The following is a 19,483-nucleotide window of genomic DNA, read 5'->3' as shown; positions in this document are numbered from 1 at the left end:
TGCCAGAAGGCGAGCAACAATTTGATCCTGCTTAGCCAATAGTTGATTCTGCTCGGATATGAGTTTCTCTTTATCAAGGATCAACTTTTGAAGGCCCTCATAGCGAAGCTAGAAGAAACAGTAGAGGGAACAAACATCGTACCTCAGTTGTGTGATGTATGGCATTGTCTATCATACACTCTCCGGGAGACAATGTATTTTATTCTTATCTTTCTATGAAGCCAGAGGCTTCAGGTAATTAGCGAGTTCCACCGGTCGGGACAACAAATGGCACCCGGTAGAGACCGAGAGGGAAACACACCTCCTCCTCTGAGGATCTTCGGAGGGGGGGCGAATAGTTATGCCTCAAATTCTCATAGACTGGGGACTGGGGAGGAGGGACATCCTCCTCTCGATTTCTATGGCCGGTGGAGATGATGTGGCAGTTGCTGGTGGAGAAAGCATGATTGACGAAAAAGGAGATAAAGTTGATGGTGTAGTGGGTTGAGAAACAGTTGCGACAAAAGCAGTGCTAGTTATTGGTTTCTCATCAACCGAAGACGGAAGAGGTACGGTACCGGGAGCAGCGACTGGGGCTTGAAAGCGAGAGTTGGCATCCTTCATTATATCATGATCTCCCCAGAGCGCTTGGATATCGTCATCGGTTGGTGTTATTAGCTCAGCAGATTGAGCACTCTATTAAGCTGATGCATGTCGTCGTCTTCTCTATAGGGAAGCCCCTTCATCACTGGCTCCCTCATTGTCATAGATCACCATAGTAGTTGCGACAGACTCAGGTGCAGCATTCTTCACCCTTTTATTTTTATCCTTAGCCGTATGGGAACATTGCCTTTTTTATTATTTGTTCTCCGACCGGGGACTCCGATAGGAAGCACCTGCACCGGAAGTATATCCGATGACACTTGTTCGGGCGAAGGCCTCCTACAACAACCTCGCCGCATATGCGGGATCAGGTAAAACGTCCTCCTCGGGGATGGTAACAGAGCCCTGCGGAAGACCTGAATTCAACAAAAAGAGAAGTTAGCCAGTTTTCTTATATGTGAGATAAAAACAAGATAAGTTCGAGAATCAACTTACCATGATTTTTGGCCTTCCATCCGTATTTAAGGGCCAGTTGTTTCCACCGGTGGGTCTCGAGCATGGTGACGTCCAAGATCTTCTGGACCCACTGGTCCAAGCCTTCAACCTTTGGTAGTGTTCACAGAGTTACTGAAATAATAAAAAGAGAAGGATCAGTAATAATATGGAACAACTTTTAATTAGAAAAAGATTGACATTAAACTTACGTGTACGATTCTATGACATAGGAAACAATGGAGTTGTGGCCTGGATGATATCTCTGGTAGCAATTAAAATGAACTGCTCCATCCATTCACGGTCGTTGTCATCATCCATGCTGGTGAGAAAAGTATGGTGACTATATTTGCTGAAGTTCATCATTCCCCTACGAAAAATCTTTGGGGAGTAAAGGTTCATCATTCGAGCCAGAGATAGCTCTTCCCCCGTCTCCTGGCATAGCCGCCGAAGACAGGCTACCGTCCGCGAAACAGAAGGGCTCACCTGTGCCAAGATGACTTGATAGCTGAAGCAAAACTTCAAGATTACAGAGTCAAGTCCCCCGCTCAATAAGAATGGGCCCAACGTGAAGGAATACATGTAAACGTATGTAAAATACTTCTTCGGGAAAGTTACTCGCTTCGCCAGATAGGGAGTAATGATGTTCAAATTATGGCAACCACAGTCTTTCTTCACAATATGAATGCTAGAAGGACAGATGGAAGAAGGGTACACACCAACAACCTATGTGCGGGAGTTAGCAGAAGGAAATTTCTCTTCAAAATCCTTGGTTGTATCGAGCTTTTTGGGGATAATGGTGCTCAGTGTAGGAGGAACATCATCATTTGTGCTTTCTTTGTTTTTTGAAGAACTGGAGTTCTTGGAGGAGGAAACCATGGTTAGTAGATGGAAGTAGGAGTTATTTGAAAAAGAAGAATAAAGAGGAGTGAAAGCTAGGAGAAGTTGGATGCAAAGAAGTTGAAAGAGTTTTGAAAAATTATGAAGTGTAAAAGAAGAAGGGTGAGGCGTATAAGTAAAGGAATAGACGGCTAAAATCGTGGCCATGATTACCTCGAGAACCGGCAAAAGTACTGCTAAATCGTGGAGTGACGCGTGCTCGGGGCTTTAAATGCGGAGAGACGTGCGTCTAATCAAGCGTCACAAACTTTTCAGAAGAGATCAAAAAATTTTCCACCTTGAAAGGTATCTTCACCAACTTCCCGATGACACAAGGATGTGCCACCGGAAAGTAGGGAGACTATCTGTATAAGGTAAAATCGGTTCATATTAAATACTCAAATAATAGAGTGACACGTGGAACCAGAGATAGACGGAAAGTGAGACAGGTGGAGACCAAGACCGGGGGCAGCAACTTCGGTTAGCACTAGGGAGCCCCCGAAAGGAATATTGCTAATGAAGATAAACGAGTGTCTGCCATCCGGTAGCATTCAATGAAGAATATTCTGCAATATTAAATACACTGCCAATTATAGAGAATTATGACATGCATAGCCTGCCGTTACACATTCTTCAATGACCCTCATAATTGTCATTTAAGAGGGGCTTGATCCTAGGACTTGTTCCCTAAGTGCAATTATAAATAGTGATTTCAACAGCCATTGTAAGGACACAGAATTTCTGACAAACTTATGCTATATACTATTCAAAAGCTCAATAATACTTTATTTCTTGCCTACTCAAACTTTTATTACTGCCTCCGGAAGCTCTGCTCCCGGAACCAAAGCTATCTGCTACTTTATCTCGATTTCAATGCTAAGTCTTTCATTTTATTTAATTTATTTATCATTTTGGGATCAAATCGATTCGCTTGTCTATAAACAACGTACAAATTAAACTGTACTATTTTACGGGTAAACAAAAAGTACATAAAATGAAGATACATATAATAAAAAAAGAGAGCTATAGTAAGAGGAAAATAAATATTGCATATATAAGAACTGAGAAAGTCGTTTGTTTATTATCACTAGTCGTTTGTTTATTATCACTTGTTGACGTTCATTACACTTTCTAGTCTCCTGTAGTGGTCGTCGTTGAGACATCCGAAGTGAAATATATATATTTTTTTTTTGGATCCTAAGAGGTTATTTGGTTTACATATTAGTTATGCACGATTATTTAAAATCACGGATCAATAGTTATGTGACAAACCAAACATTATATTATTTTATGCAGGATCTTATGCGAAGATTATTATTATTTTGTTATCAATGATTAGAATAAAAGAATTTTAATACGGAGCGCTTCCTCCTCAAAGGGATGTTATGTAATCGTGAAGTTGCATTAGTTTTAGACAGGTGAGCTTTGAATACCATATGCTTGAGAATACATTGTAGCACACATCACTAGGAAGCGAATCCAATTCTATAGAGATTTGAGTTTAAACCTCTTGATCTTAGCATTTTATTTTAAACCTTTTGACCACAAGATCAGTGTTTTGTTTGCTAAAGTCATAGCATAAATCAATGTGCTTTGTATTAATATAGGACGGACGATAATGTGCAGATATTCTAAAGAATGATGTTTAATTCCATTTAGTATACTATACTTAAGGTGGCAAAATCCTAACAGAGCAAAACAAAACGTTAGGTAATTTATTCTTATTTGTTTAAATTTTCATGGATCGAGTTAAATGTTATCCGAACTTGTAGAAGGTAAATTAGATAAAACGATTTTTTATTACATATTACGAGATGCATATAAAAAATGATCTTATAAAGATGTATTGTAATTCATATCGATCTCCAATGTTATTTTTTACGAATCTCTTGTAAATTGAAACATATAATTAACTGAAAAAATATTTATATTGTCATAAAATCAATATTCCTTCTATAATAGATATCTCATAAATTGAATGAGATACTACTAAAAAGAATAGCTCGGTACACAAAATATTCTGTATTCACATATGACCTCGGAAAGAATCATACCATACGGATATGATATAAACAATCTACCATAATGCAATCATAATCTATAATATAAAAAAAAAAAAAAAAAACGTGAGGGTGCAAAATAGTAGAACCCATTTCTTCATATGCAATTGTAAGTTGTAACTTAAGGGGCCCAATCACGTGACTGCCCTACCTAACGGACTCGTCAATCGTAACATCTGTAACGGTTCCATCTTCTCAAATGAAGTGCATTAACGGTGAAACCCACAAACGTTACCTTTCACGTCGTCTATTCTCTCCGTTCCATACCCTAACTAACGTCCACTCATGGCTTCTTGTGACGACGATTTCTCACTCCTCGGTGACGATAACGCCGCCGTCACCGTCACTCCTACCACCACCACCACCCACCCTTCCAATCCTGCTTACCACCACCACCATCAACCTTTCTCCCACCGTTACAAGCCGGCGCAAATACACGCCCCGCCGATCTCCAGCGGTAGTCCGAAAAACATTTCCGGCGATGAAGACGGTGACGGTTACAGCGACAATAACAACACGCCATCGTATCATATCGGAGTGAATCCGTACGATACCGATTCTAATCCGTTCGAAAACGACGGTGACGTTAACAGATCGAGGCTCAATCAATCAAACGACAACAAACGAACGGATCGAGAGGATATCAGCGATAACGGAACGCCGTATAATTACAAAAGATCAAAAATCACTTCCTCCTCAGCCGCCTCCGGCGGCAGCGGCAGCGGAGAGTTCCGGAAGGACAGAGAAGAATGGAGCGATACGGCAATAGCGTGTTTATTAGAGGCATACATGGAGAAGTTTGTGCAATTGAATAGAGGAAATTTGAGAGGGAGAGATTGGGAAGAAGTGGCGGCGATGGTGAGCGAAAGGTGTGAGAAGCAATCGAAGAGTGTGGAACAGTGTAAGAATAAAGTTGATAATTTGAAAAAAAGGTATAAATTGGAAAGACATCGGATGAGTAACGGCGGAATCACGATGAGTCATTGGCCTTGGTTCAAGCAAATGGAGCAAATTGTTGGGAATTCAGTATCAGGAAAGGCTACGTCTACATCTGAAGAGGACAAAGCCATTGTTGCAGTTACCAACTCTAGCATTGGCAGACAATCTAAAAGGTAATACCTTTTCTAAGGCGGATTCAGGATTTTAACTTGAGGTTTCAGAATCTTAGCACTAAACTCACTGTACTTCTAAAATTACGAGTTCAGAAACTAATAGTGTTGAAATTCTTTTGTTTTCCACATATATATCTATGTTCCTGTAGCACTAAATCTACATCCGCCACTGCTTTCTTTACTTGGCAGTTCTAAACTTCTAATTGTATAACAATTTGATTCTTTTTCTTGCATTGGATAAAAGTTTTTTGATATATTGAGTGGAATGGATATAGATGATTCATATAACGGACCCTAATGGGTTGGGATTGAGGTGTAGTTGATTGATTGATTTGATAATATCCCTTCAGAATATTGAGGGTTGATGTATAACAAGGTTGATCTGCCATTGCTGAAATGAATTGACCTTTTCTTTATGATACGTAGCAAAACTGTTTATCAAAGTCGTAATCTTCCTCAGCTTGGAGTGAGCTGTACCATTTTTAAGTCCGCGTGTGACTCATATTAATTAGATATGATGTTCTAATTGATTGGGAAGCTTGAAATTTTCAATTGTTTTATAGAATATGTTTTTACTTTTCAAGTTATCCATGATACAGAACTAAACAGTTAAGATGTATATTAGTTTGATCAAAGCAAAAACTGGAGTTCCTTGTCTTTACTTTCTTTGATATAGCTTCTATTTGCTAGTGGGAATCTGCATATAAAATACTTGAATACAGTTCTTCTTCTTCTTCTTCTACTACTACTAATTCTAACATTTCTGTTCCTCCTAAACCTGCTTCAGATATGGAACAGCAGTGCCTGGTCCCAGTGGACAGATTGTAAAGTCAAAATCTTCTATGGGTCCAAGGTGGAGAAGGGTAGTTCTTAAAATTAGTGGTGCTGCACTAGCTGGAGCCACGCCAAACGCTAATGACCCAAACAACCTTGATCCAAAGGTTTATTTACTTCCAATGTTCTCTCTATAATTTGAAGCAAGACTGGTTTAATCTTGGAAGAGATGAATTGGGTTTGAAAAATTTAATGATAGTTTGGAGAGGATGCCTATGTGAATATATTTCATTCTGAGTGTACCAAACAAACACATTCAAGATATTACATAATATTGTCATTTTTTACACGCAAAGTTAGATGACAGATCAGTGGATCTCTTGATGGAGACTTACCTATTGCAAAATTGGAGGATTAACTTATATTTGCAAAATGAATGTAGTACAATGTATTTAGGTCAAGAAGTTAAACGTGTCTTTCCGGCACTGTAAAATGATGGTAATGTTGAGGAAGGGTTTTTTCCTACAGTTTGGCTATTAGTTAATGTGGCATTTAACAGTCTAGAGACTGAACCTTTACAGTAACAACAACTACTACTACTCAATGGAGGTGGCTGTCTGAACCTTCATTGTTCATGTCACTCAATGTGAGTCGAGTCAAATATTATAAACATTTAGTTTCTCTAGCACTAGAAGTTTTCTGTATTTTCTACCGGCATATAACTCTCTGACAAGACTTTAAGACTCCTATCGAACATTGGACCTAAAGTAAACGCAGTGGCGGAGCCACGTTATACTAAGGGGTGTCAAATGATACCCCTTCGCGAGAAAAATACACTGTGTGGCTAGGTAAAAATATAAATTATATATAAATATACTATGCATTGACTCCCCTTAATTTTTTGATATATTTACTTTTATATATTTTGACACCCCTTAACGAAAATTCTGGCTCCGCCACTGAGTAAACGTACTAACATGACTAAAACTTAATCCCAACAAATTTTTATTTCATATATGAATCTTTTTTCCTTTAAAATTGTGCCCTATTTTTCGCCTTTGCCTAAGATATTTTACCAGTTGAATTCAAACTGCTGTGGAAGTAGGTTGGCCTAAAACAGCTATCAATCTAATCTTAGATGATGCTTTTAATTTTGGGTCGACTAGAAACTTTAGATTTTCTCATTGGAGGGGGTATTACTTTCTTATTACCCTCTCGGAAAAAAGGGTTATTACTCTCTTACTCTGTATTCAATGAAGAAATCTTGTTATATGACCACTTGAGTGAGAGCTGTATGACCTCCTAAGAAAGTGGATTTATCACAAAACGTAATGTCAATATTACCAACATGATAAATGGGTAAAACATTTTCAGCCTGTGTGAGAAAAGTCAATTTGGTAAGCAAGAAGTTCTCATATTAATTGCTGCTACATTTTGGATTCTGTTTCCTAATTAAGTGAGATGTCGTACTTTGTCATGTATCTATAAAGGAGTTAAGTGTTATTTTCTTTATTATAAATGCTGATAATAAAGTTTTTATCATTGAAATATGCCAGGTGGCCATGCTAGTTGCTAGGGAAGTCTCAATAGCTTGCCGTCTTGGTATAGAGGTATCAGTCAGAAAAGCTTCTGATTTTTTGCCAAGGAGTAGCACTTTTGCCGTATTCAGATTCCCTTGAACGTGCATGTGAATTGTTGCCTTAGGTGGCAATAGTTGTTGGCGGACGCAATTTCTTTTGTGGAGACACATGGGTGACTTCAACTGGATTGGATCGATGTACTGCCTATCAAATTGGGTAATCTCCTCCTGTCTAATTTGTGATTTACGATTCTATTATTAACTATAAGTAATACTATTATTCATTTGGTTTATTTTCGTATAAGAGGCGGAATGATAAAATCACACCTCATAGAACGGATGATCTTGATAGTCCAGTGAATGTTTCTAGTTTCTATATCCTGCTTGTAGTTTTGTTTCTATGCTATTTATATCTATGGAATCTCGTTGTTTTGGTTGAATATTTTTGTGAGCTTTAATTATTATGATATCTTAAGATTCCTTCATTTGTATCCTTAGTCTTGGTGCATGTTGATATTGGAATGACGGAATGGTTGAAAGTGCAAGAGAAAAAAGGAAAAATAAAACAGTATCTAGAGAGTCAGGTCTGTGATGTGCAGGGCAACTTTTTTAGTGATTTGTAATATAAATTATAGGGGTTGAACTTTTAACAACTGTGGAATAGGTCTGTTGATGTGTTTTATTTTATTTGAAATATAACTTTGGTGTACATGCTTCTACAACATGGGCGTTACTTGATTTAAGGTGCCTTGGTTATGCGATTTCGGGCTAAAGTAACTAGTTCAATATGACAAAAAGTTCAATTTGAATATGGCTAATGGAAGAACCAAGGCTACTTTTGCGATAAAGAAAATGAAACTGGATTAAATCACCATTCCATCCCCTAAATTTGATTTTAAATGTCTACTAGCTTTGACAATCTCCACTTGCTTTGTCTGCCTACCCCTCCTCGACCTTCGTGGCATGCTGCCGTTTTCCCCCCTCAAGATACTTGCTAGCTCCCGTTGCACCCTCACCTTTATGGCTCTATCCCATGCAAGTGGCTACTAACCCATTAGTTGCTTGGGGTGGGGAATGGTGGTTTGCAGGACATGGAGGCAAGTTGCAGGGGGAGGGGAGGATTATCGGAGTTTGTAGGTGGATGGGCATGTGGTTGTGAGCAAGGTTTAACAGGAGTTCGGGAGACATGAAGGTAGGAGGAGCTTGAGTTGCAGTCAAGTTCTTTATCATTTTGATTGGATTATTGGAAGCATAAGCTAGGTTGTGTTGACAGGAAAGTTGGTCTAGTCTACTGAATGTGAGAAAGTTTGCTCTCACTTTCTTGGCATAGTAATGGTATTTTCCATTCGTTTCTCTAATGAACTAATTGTGCCTATGATTTCCTAACCTTGAGCAGAATGATGGCAACTATGATGAACTCGATACTGCTGCAGTCGGCATTAGAAAAGTTGGGTGTGCAGACTCGTGTGCAAAGTGCATTTTCCATGCCTGAGCTTGCTGAGCCATACAGTAGGCAACGGGCTATACGACATCTTGAAAAAGGTAGAGTTGTGATCTTTGGTGGTATTGGAGCTGGCACAGGGAATCCGCTCTTCTCTACCGATACAGCTGCAGCACTCAGAGCTTCTGAAAGTACGAAATGTTACACTCGGAATCTCTGTTTTTACTATTTAAGAGTGGTTAATGATTCAAAGTTTTCCTTCTCCAGTTCATGCCGATGCACTACTCAAGGGTACAAATGTAGAAGGTGTCGACGTTTGTGACTCCCGAAATAATAATGTTGCTGCTGAGCATATTTCCTTTAGGGAACTGGTATCCGGAGGTGTTTCCCCATTGGATCTGATGGCTGTTACATTATGCGAGGAGAATGCAATACTTGGTCTGTATTTTCTATGCTGCCGGAAAGTAGGCTTTCTTCTCTTATAGAACTATTTGCTCCTATATCATTCTATCTTCAGCTACTTTACTTCATGGAAGTGTGTTTAGTTTCAGTCTGAAGAATAATTGTTCTTGACATGCTTTGCTTTTCTTGCAGTTGTTATTTTCAATCTTCATGGGCCTGGAAATATATCAAGAGCGTTATGTGGAGAGCAGGTGGGTACACTGATTGATCAAACAGGAAGGGTTAGCTAACATTTTCTTGATATATGTGTGGCATTTACCTTCATCTTACGCGAAACTCTGAGGTTAATTTAAAGAGATCTAGAGGGAAGAACATTGTGGATGCAATGGACATGGAGTTCCAAGTTGAACCCGCGATGACTTATACTCAAGAGGCAACAAGTTGTATAACATGGGAAGACGATAATTGGATCTAACTTAAAACAGATTGTTACAAGTGTAGATTAATTTCACTAGACCAGTGTTGTAGGATGGATTAAACATGTGCAATGAGATAAGTTAAGGCAGGAAAGCAACAGGAACTGGTGGTTATATGGGATATTGGGAGAGGTCAAACTCATTATAAATTGGCATTCCCACGCCTTACTGCGAATCCAATTTTTGCTGTCTTAGAACTAAAAATGACTTAGCATGCGTCGAGGTTAATAGTATGATCACGCTTAAATAGACATACTAAATAGAGTAATATACTATTTTGGGGGTCTGAAGATATGTAAGTCAATCTTTTCAGTCTTTCCTTTTTCTTTTTCTTTACTTCAAGTTTGAAGTATTTGAATGGAAGTCCAATACCAGGATAAGAAAATTGAAGTTCCACTTCAAAGAAGTAGAAGAGTGCAACACGAAAGAGGGGGCAGACTCATTATCCGCCAAATTCTAATTATATACCGTTGGCCTTTTGAGATTTTCCAGTTATTAAAAAAAAAACTTGCTAGGTTGAGAACGGAAATTCTAACTTGCTAGGATACAATACCTTGTTTGGGTTTTATGGATGCTTGTCTCGATAATAGATAGAGGAAAGTGCTTCCAAGGTGCTACAGACGGACAAAAAGTTCTACCTCAAGTCTCTCAAGTAATCAACTACCGTCATATCTCTCTATAACAGCATCCTTATATAAAAACACTTCACTATAAAAGTCAAGCTTTTCCGGAATCAATATTTATGTTATGTTATAATATATGTCTTCTATAACAGCACTTCGCTATAACATCCAAAAATATTTGGAACAAACGAGGATGTTATAGAGGTGTTTGATTATAATGAGCTCTCTCTTGGGTTCTGCTTGTATCCAGATCAATATCTGCACAAAGTATGTAGAAGTGTGTATGAGTACAAAAGATAATGTTTACTCGGTAAGTATCATGCAATTTATCTTCTTTGCTTGCTTAATTATGCTAGTGAAAAAAAGGGGAAAGAAACTAAATACGAAGTTCTTTTAAAGAAATGAGTAAAGGCACTACTATCCAACTATGGATATATCCAAAGGACCGACGCCTTTGTATTTCTCAGTTAATTCTTGTTTCTTCTACATTATCTTTAATTTATTATTCAACTTATAATTTAGGGAACTTTGTAAAATTCTACTCTTCTTGACTATGCCATAATAGAAAGAGCAGTACGTACTGTCATAAATTCGTATAAATAACCTATAGAAGTCTTTCTCTCAGATTATATCTCTTATTTTCTACAATCTCTTCCCACAAAAGGAAAACAAAACGTCACATCATCAATCCACTCCTATCAATTTTGCTATGACAATCATTTAGAAAATTTGAAGGGGATGCTTGAACGCGCGTAAGTTGTCTCTGTGTGACCTATAAGTTACGGATTAGAGTCGTGAAAGTAGTCAGTAATATTTACGTTAGGGTAGAATATTTATATCATATCCTTTAGGATGCAGTTCTTTTTCGGATCCTGAATGACCACGAGATATTTTATGCATCGGAATATGTTATGATTATTGATTATTACAACCTCAAATGACTTTATGAACAGCCTAAATATCCTGGTAAGAGAAAAACCAATTAAAAGTATGCAGTAGCAAATTTTGTCATTTGACTCAGCAGATATGAAAAGAGGCAGAGTGAGGTAGCGGAAATCACGCCAAGGGAAAAGGAATGGTTGGTGTGGAAAAAACAAAAGGCTGTCGAAAAAGTTAGAGAGAGTCTTTGACAGCCCATCAATTGTGTTTTGCTTTTTCACATCAGTTATGAATACTTGACAGTCTAAAAAGATAATGGAGTCATTATTATTTGAGACAAGTCAAAAAGGAATTTTGTATTATCATAAACGGTTTAACACTGTTTTAATTATTTGGGTAAATTAAAAATTTAAAGTTACATTATTTTTAAATTTTAAAAAATAATTCGTTTCAAAACAAACTATAAAAAAAACAAGTTCATTCTTTTAAAATGAAGGAGTACAACTGGCAGAAACAGTATAACTTAAAGATTTTTTTCTCTTTAGATGATTCGAGTAGGCCTTAGGGTACACAAAAAGCAGATATTCGTTTTATAATGAAGCATGCATTAGCGTGACAAAGAAAAAAATCATGACATGCTCAAAAATATAGTTGAGAATTACAATAATTGAGTTCATTCTTTGAAAATTTAACTATTCTTGTAAGGTACAGATTTCTCTCCCTTAAATAATCCGTAAGCACTTTGACTGCAAATTATATAATCAATTCTGAATGGAGTATTTAAATTGGACAATCGAAATAAATAAATTATTCATATTCAATATTCGGAGAATTTTATTTGTTTAGATTATAATGTTATTTTGATGCTGGTTATTAACCTACTGTAGGTTTCCTTCTTTATTTGACTTGAGACAGATTATACTGTACAAAATGGACATAAGTCAAGTTAATCAAATAAAAAAGGTATTAACAAACATTCCTTGAAGCTTTGCCATATTTTGACTCAGTTGCAAATAGCCCTACCATTTATTTGGAAGTCAAATCAATGCTAACTAGATTGAAGCTTTGCCTTGGAACACAATCTTGAAAATGAATTAAATACAAAGAATTAACATTACATTACATTAGATTAAGGAAAACTACACAATGGACTGATTCTTGCACTTGTTAGGCTTGTTACATGTTCAGATTGTCCCAAGTGCAGTACTGAGAATTAACACAAAACAACCATATAACTACTAACATACTAGAATAAACATAAGTCCATGACTTTGGAGCTTGCCAATAGCACGATCATTTGCGCAGTAAGATGCTGCAAATTGAAGATATACTAGGATTATGAAACATCCGAGAGGACGAAAATTAGTAACCGGGCAGTCCATCTTCGGTGGTGGCAAGGGAAGGCGATAGAGAATTGCGCGATTCATCATAATCTTCACCTAATGGAGATTGTTCAACTCTGATCTCCTCAATCAACTTAACCACATCAACCATTGTAGGCCTTTTTTCGGCTTGTGGCACAACACAAGCCATAGCTACATGTAACATTGACACCAATTCCTCCTCAATGTTCTTGTACCTCAACAATTCTTGATCAAACACTTCAGCAGTCCATTCATCCCTGACCACTGATCGAACCCATTTAGGCAAATCGACAGCCAATTCTTCCTCCTCAACGCGTGGCCTAGTCGGTGAAGGGTACTCGGAGGGAGCTTTACCAGTAAGCACTTCCAATAACAAAACTCCAAAGCTATAAACATCAGACTTTTGAGATAACCTCTTGATTTCAGCTTGTTCTGGTGCTTTGTATCCTCCCAATCTAGCTATTGCATGAACAGGATTCAATAGCAATGACAACCCAAAATCAGAAATACAAGCCACTCCATTTTTGTCAAGCAACACATTGGATGATTTCACATTTCCATGTGGAATTCTTGAATCTGCATACTCTTCATGTATATGAGCTAGCCCTCTAGCTGCCCCTAGTACTAGACTAATTCTTGTTGTCCAATCCAATGGAATTCTACCTGGTCCTCTGTTCCCTATTAAAATCAAGAAAACAACACAACATTAGCTTTCTTACAACCCCCAAAAAAGACAATCTTGAAATTCAACGGTGGAGCCAAAATTTTTACTAATGGGAGTCAAAATATAGAAAAATTAACAGATAAAGTAGTTAAGGAGATTAAACATATAGTATATATACTAGTGGCGGAACTTAGGAATAGGAATTTTAGTAAGGTTCTTTAGTACCTAAAGAAGTAAACACACGGAGAAGTCAAGAAGATTCAACATCTATTGTACATACATAAAAATAATTGACCTAATATATAGAATATAATTTTCCGGTGAAGGAAATCCGAATAACACCTTCCGCCCGGCTCCGCCGTAAATATATACATAAAAACAATTGATTCTACTAGACAGTGTTATTTTTTGGCGAAGAGGTGTCAATTAAAAAGGCAGCCCAATACACTAAACTCTCGCTATGCACGAGATCCGGGGAAGGGCCGGACCACAAGGGTCTATTGTACGCAGTCTTACACTGCATTTTTGCAAAAGGTTGTTTCCACGGTTCGAACCCGTGACCTACTGGTTACATAAGTAATAACTTTACAAGTTACGCCAAGTCTCCCAAAGGTGTCAATTGATGGATTAAATTACAAAACAATCTTAATGTTACCATGAAGAAGTGAGTGCAAGCTCCCATTAGGCAAATAGTCATAGACAAGCAATTTTTCTTCCTTGGCATAATAATAAGCTCTAAGTTTCACCATATTAGGATGTTTAAGCTTCCCAATAACATCCATATATTGCTCAAACTCTTTTCTTGCACATGGATTTGCATCTTTCAATCTTTTTACAGCAACAGTACAACCATCATCTAGAACTGCTTTATAAACAGTTCCTAAACAGCCTTTCCCAAGCATTTCAGCTGATGCTCTTAACAACTCCTCAAGTTCAAACTGTTTCCTCCTATCAAAAAACACAAGCTTACTCTTATCAGTAGCTGTTGTTCCATCACTATCTCCCCCATTGTTATTAGCATACACTCTTTTTTCACTTGAATAACTACTTCTTCTTTTCCCACACTCACTTCCTCCTGACATTGAATAACTTTCCCTTGAATATTTCCCACAATAATATGCTACTACAAAAGACATTACAATTAACAATGCCACTACATTCACCATTACTATTGCTACAACCCCTCCTTTGCTTAAACCTTTTCGCGATTTTTTCCCTGGTTCTTCAATTGTTGCAGTTGAAGTTGAAGGTAAAGAAGTTGGATTTGAAGGAACTGTTTGAGGTGATTCTGTTTCACCTATATATGAACACTGAGGTAAATTACCAATTCCACATAACCCCTCATTTCCAGCAAAGCTATTTTCACCAAAACGGTTGTATAAACTCTCTGGAACTGACCCAAAAAGCTCATTATTCGAAAAGTTTAGTTCTTTAAGATTTTGAAGTGAATTCAAGAATCTTGGAATAGGTCCGGAAAGTTCATTGTTTTGCAAATGAAGTGTGAGTAAACGGGTGAGATTGGATATTTGGTTTGGGATTGAGCCTTCGAGATTGTTGTTGGAAATGTCGACGCGGAGGAGACGGTGGAGGGAGGAAATTTCCGGCGGAATTTCGCCGGAAAAGTCGTTGCCGGAGAGATAAATGAGCTTAAGGTTGATACATTGGGTAATGGGTGTGAGAGTTCCGTTAAGGCGGTTGTTACGGAGGTCGAGAAGGCGGAGGAAAGGTAAAGAAGAGAGGGCGGTGATGGGTCCACGAAGGTTAAAGGAAGGGAGGATCACGGCGGAGACACGGTGGTTTATGCATTTTATGCCGAGCCATGCGGCGGTGCATGCGGTGGTGGAGTTAGTTGGAAGAGTCCAATTGTGTAGGAGAGTGCCGTGGATGTCTGTTTGGGAACGGAAGAGGAGGAGTGCGGCGGTGTCGTTGTCGTTGACGGCGGTGGAGATGAGAAGTGAAAGGAGAAGAATGGCGGAGGATGAGGAGGAAAAACTGTTCATTTTTGGGGTTTAAGGCATAAAGAGCGGGAAGTGGGAGTCAAGAGAAGTTGAGTTTTTAAAAAAGTTAGGAAGAGAACAAACAAATTGAATTGTGGATTAGATTGTGTGAAATTTAAGGAACAAAACAGTACAAAAAATGGTTGTTGAATTAGTGTACATTGTAGATTAGATAGTGACATAGTGTGAAATTTGAGAAAAAGAACAGTTCAAAAGAGTTGAATTTGTGTACAGTGTCAGTTTGTTTATGTCTTTCCCTCTCTAGCTAAGTAAAGAAAGTAACGGAAGGAAAAGACACTCCAAATAATACTGCCCCGGTGTCAAGTACCCGTATTAGAGCCCGATTATATTCAGATTCGGGCCGCGTAGGATCCTATTCGCGGAAAATTGTTCCCTACCAAAATTTTTTTCATACTCAAGGTTCGAATCCGAGACCTCTGGTTAAGGAAAGAGCAGCCCAATCCGCTGCGTAAATCTGAATTTTTTTATTAGTAGTACAATTAGTTTGGGAAATGATTATTAATGATAGGAATAAAATAAAAAAATAAAATGATTAATTATTTCTTAATTTGCCAAAGCGTACAACAGAAAAGAGAAATAGAAAATCTAACATTAAGAATACATTGAAACACTAAATTCAAATGGAATAGATGGAGCTAGTTTAAATATCGACTTCATTTAATTTGAGATTGAGGCATAATTGATTGATATTTCTTACTAAAATTCGACTATAAAGTATTGACTCACTTATTAACCTTTTTAGTCGCTATTTTTTTCTCACTAACCTATTTAATCCGTAAGACATTTTGTTAAAAGATTATCAGTTTGGCTTTTGTTAAGTACATTGATTCAAGTTTGATATATCTCGGTGATAAGTAATTTTGAGAATTCTATGATAATATTGAACTTAGGGGTCGTTTGGTAGGGTTAATAAGAATAGTACTATTGAACATGGTATATTAGTGATGCTGAGATTAATAATGTTGGATTAGTTATGCCGAATTACTTTTTATTCACTATTTGGTTTGATGTGTTAAAAATAACATGCATTGTACATACTTATCCATATATTAAAAACCATATGGTATTACTAATGCCATTGTTTGTTATGTATTAGTAAATAGTAATACATAAAATACCAAATAAGAGATTAATAATATTAAAATTAATACATATATTATTTTTTTCCTAATATATCCTACCAAAATATCTCTTATTGTGTGTGAGTTTAGCTTTGGGACTGTAGACATTTTTATAGCTTTTACTTTTTGTCCAAATTAATGTTCGTTTTGCATATATCGGCAGGGAGGGAAAGAGAATTTGAGTTAGAATTTTGACAATGTGATTTATTCTATTTCGAGTGGGGGAGAATCAGAGGAAAGAAAAACAAGTTGGGGGAAATGATTAAAAGAGGCAAAAGATAGTGCATGAGCATATGAGAGGTGGTTTTGTTGGAATGATTGATGTTTTTTTCTCCACTCCCATTGCAAATGGAATCGAGTAAAGTAAAAGAAGTAAAAAAAAAAAGAGTAGACATGAGGAGAATAGTCTTCTTTTTCTTTTCTTTCCTTTTTCTAGTCTTTTCAGTAAGGTGATTTCTACTTGGAGAAACGTGGATCTTCCTTCTAGGACTGAACATCAAGGTCATATGCTTTCATTGAGAAAAAAATGTGGCATTTTTTTTAATTTTTCATTCGTTGTTCGATGTCCGCTTTAAAGCTCGACAAATATAGATTTATGTCGGAAAATCTTATATTAGGAGTAAAATATTTTTTACTAAAGACGACTTTATACTTAGAGTTCGAACCCAAAATCTCTAGTTAAGGATAAAAACGTGCTTTATTCCACTTTGGTAGTAGAATGTCAATTACATTCAAGAATTCCTAAAATCTTGATTCATACCAAAAAGTCTTACTTTAAGAAAAAATTATTTTCTATTAAAAGCGAATCTATACTTTGAACCTTTGACCTCTAGTTAAAGATAAAAGATTACTTATCACTCTACTGCAATCTTTAACCGTAAAATATCAATTATATTCAAGAATTCCTAAAAACTCAATTTATATATATATATATATGATGTAGGCTTCTAGCTTACTATAAATTCACAACTAGACCTATTTAATTTTCAAAACTTTTTGGTGACTGGATTAGAAAACTGATGCTGGTGTCTGAAGACTGGAAATGAAACTAATGTTCAAAAAGTAAATTAGAACCAAATTGCAAGGCCACAAAAGTATTTCCTTCAATATGGCCTCTTTTATGTTGGTTTTAAAGCGAAAATATTTTAAATAGAAAGCACTAATGCATGCCAATATTATCTTAGCAAAACTATTGATAATGTAAAACCAGTAATTAAAAACTCACATTGGTTTTGTGAATAACAAAAAGGGTAAGTTGTACATTTGGTTGATCGGTCAAAAACAATTACACCGCTAGTCAACTATACAAATAATATATATTAATTATATATAAATTATGTTTATTATACCTTAATATACAAAGAATATACATTTTACCGGTTATATTTTATAGAGCAGCTATATACATAGTGTAGTTTCCCCAAAAACAAGTTGGCATGTTAAGCTTTGTTATTAAGACGTACCTCGGTGTGCTTCTCAAATGGAGAGTGTTAGCCATTATATTGATATTTGTGTTGCAAGTGTAAATATATTGAATAAAAAGTATAACTAACTTTTTCCTTTTCAAATATTTCAAAATGTTTGGCACTACTCTATTTTCAAATAATTTTAACAAGTTTTAAGAATTCTAAAAAAAAGGTAGCCCAATACACAAAATATCGAGTTTATGAAGGGTCCGAAAAAAATCATACCCAAAGTTTTAAGAATTCTAAGCTTATTAAATGAGTCACACTTTTACTTTGATATGATGACTACTCTTACTTTTATCACTGCTTTAATATCATGTTTCATCGTCACTAATATATTACTATACAAGTTAAATTAGCATCTTAAAACTTTTTTCTAATTAAACATCCACACATGAAATAGAACGATATACGTTCATTATCCTTTAAACTGTATATTACGGTGGGGAAATCTTCGTAACGCATTGACAAGGACATTGTATAATTTTTGAATAAAAGAGCGGTATGCAAATCTATCTGTCTTCTTCTTTGTACTTACTAATTTATATTTTTTAAAGTTTGGGAATAATTAGTCCTTTTGTTACTTTAATATATAATAATGCAGGAATAAAAGTTGTAACTTTAAGTCATGCAAAAAAGTAAAGTTTTGCCCCCACCCTTGCTATTAGGCCGTGCAAAGAGATAGCTAAGGTGAAACTGACCTATCAATTTGACATAGTATGACTAGATGCGAAATTAAGAAAGTAATGAAAATTTGACATTGATAAATATGACATAATATTTATGTGACAATAAAACTTATGATTAATTATATATCATAACATTTTGTATGGTTATAAAGTCAGAGACAGATCTAGAATTTTTTGAATATGAGTGCACAACTAAAAAAAAATTAGAATAAAATATGAATTAGGAATTGATTCTGATTCCTCGGGGTAAATAATCCAATATTCAATCAGGTGCACAATTTAGTCTTTTTGGAACATAAGTGCCAACAGATAATATTAAATCAAATTTAGAAAATACTAATAAAATACTTAATTTGACGAAAAGACCACGGTTCACGTGCCCCATGATTTGTTCTATAAATTCGCCCCTGATTAAAGCTCATCATTCGAGGTAAATAAGAAGTTCAAGTTAAATTATTTACTAATAAAAAGATAATATCATTCTTTTTTTTTTGAACGTAATGAGTAATATTTTTATTTGATACATGATATATTCAGTTTGCAATAGTTTTCATAACCTAAAGCAATCAAATATTCCTGTTGGAACTCACGATAACAGGGTGTAGGAAATAAGAAAACAGTTAAACAAAAATATTAGTAATTGAAGACACCAGTTGCTATCGAATTACATTAATTCAAAATATAGAAACACTATGGAAATTGGTAGCACTTATGTACATATTCCTAAAAAGTTTCTTACTCCTCACATTAAATATTTAATTAAGGGTAGTTTAGTCATACTAGGTATTTTTGTATAGAATTTAGTATTTTCTTAATGGGCGTGCCAAAAGCAAATTGGTCACTTATTATAGACCGGAGGGAG

At 36.2% G+C, this 19,483-nt stretch overlaps 2 protein-coding genes across 2 annotated transcripts; one reads left to right on the top strand and one right to left on the bottom strand.

Moving 5' to 3' along the window:
- The first annotated feature begins 4,053 nt into the window (after positions 1 to 4,053).
- LOC107830804 (uncharacterized) lies at positions 4,054 to 9,915 on the top strand. Its single transcript, XM_016658456.2, has 7 exons — positions 4,054 to 5,125; positions 5,913 to 6,066; positions 7,456 to 7,509; positions 7,604 to 7,695; positions 8,875 to 9,110; positions 9,187 to 9,357; positions 9,514 to 9,915. Exons 1-7 carry the CDS (start codon positions 4,299 to 4,301, stop codon positions 9,609 to 9,611), a joined length of 1,632 nt encoding a protein of 543 aa, XP_016513942.2. The 5' UTR covers positions 4,054 to 4,298; the 3' UTR covers positions 9,612 to 9,915.
- Positions 9,916 to 12,398: 2,483 nt separating this feature from the next.
- Positions 12,399 to 15,595, bottom strand: LOC107830805 (leucine-rich repeat receptor-like protein kinase PXC1). The gene is made up of 2 exons (XM_016658457.2): positions 13,983 to 15,595; positions 12,399 to 13,341 (listed from the first exon to the last, which is right to left on the bottom strand). The coding sequence occupies exons 1-2, from the start codon at positions 15,325 to 15,327 to the stop codon at positions 12,662 to 12,664; spliced, it is 2,025 nt and encodes a 674-aa protein (XP_016513943.2). The 5' UTR covers positions 15,328 to 15,595; the 3' UTR covers positions 12,399 to 12,661.
- Positions 15,596 to 19,483: the final 3,888 nt, after the last annotated feature.

This window comes from Nicotiana tabacum, chromosome 2 (genome assembly GCF_000715075.1).
Source record: "Nicotiana tabacum cultivar K326 chromosome 2, ASM71507v2, whole genome shotgun sequence".
Lineage (NCBI taxonomy): Eukaryota > Viridiplantae > Streptophyta > Magnoliopsida > Solanales > Solanaceae > Nicotiana > Nicotiana tabacum.
The sequence above is the reverse complement of the archived record's forward strand: the minus strand, read 5'-3'. Positions and strand labels throughout refer to the sequence as shown.

What these genes read in the sequence shown, in the direction of transcription:
- LOC107830804 (XM_016658456.2), top strand. Translation starts at nt 4,299, where the DNA reads ATGGCTTCTTGTGACGACGATTTCTCACTCCTCGGTGACGATAACGCC. An exon ending in CTTGCCGTCTTGGTATAGAG is followed by an intron (nt 7,510 to 7,603) that starts GTATCAGTCAGA and finishes TTGTTGCCTTAG; the next exon opens with GTGGCAATAGTTGTTGGCGG. An exon ending in CGAGGAGAATGCAATACTTG is followed by an intron (nt 9,358 to 9,513) that starts GTCTGTATTTTC and finishes CTTTTCTTGCAG; the next exon opens with TTGTTATTTTCAATCTTCAT.
- LOC107830805 (XM_016658457.2), bottom strand. Translation starts at nt 15,327, where the DNA reads ATGAACAGTTTTTCCTCCTCATCCTCCGCCATTCTTCTCCTTTCACTT. An exon ending in CTTGCACTCACTTCTTCATG is followed by an intron (nt 13,342 to 13,982) that starts GTAACATTAAGA and finishes TGATTTTAATAG; the next exon opens with GGAACAGAGGACCAGGTAGA.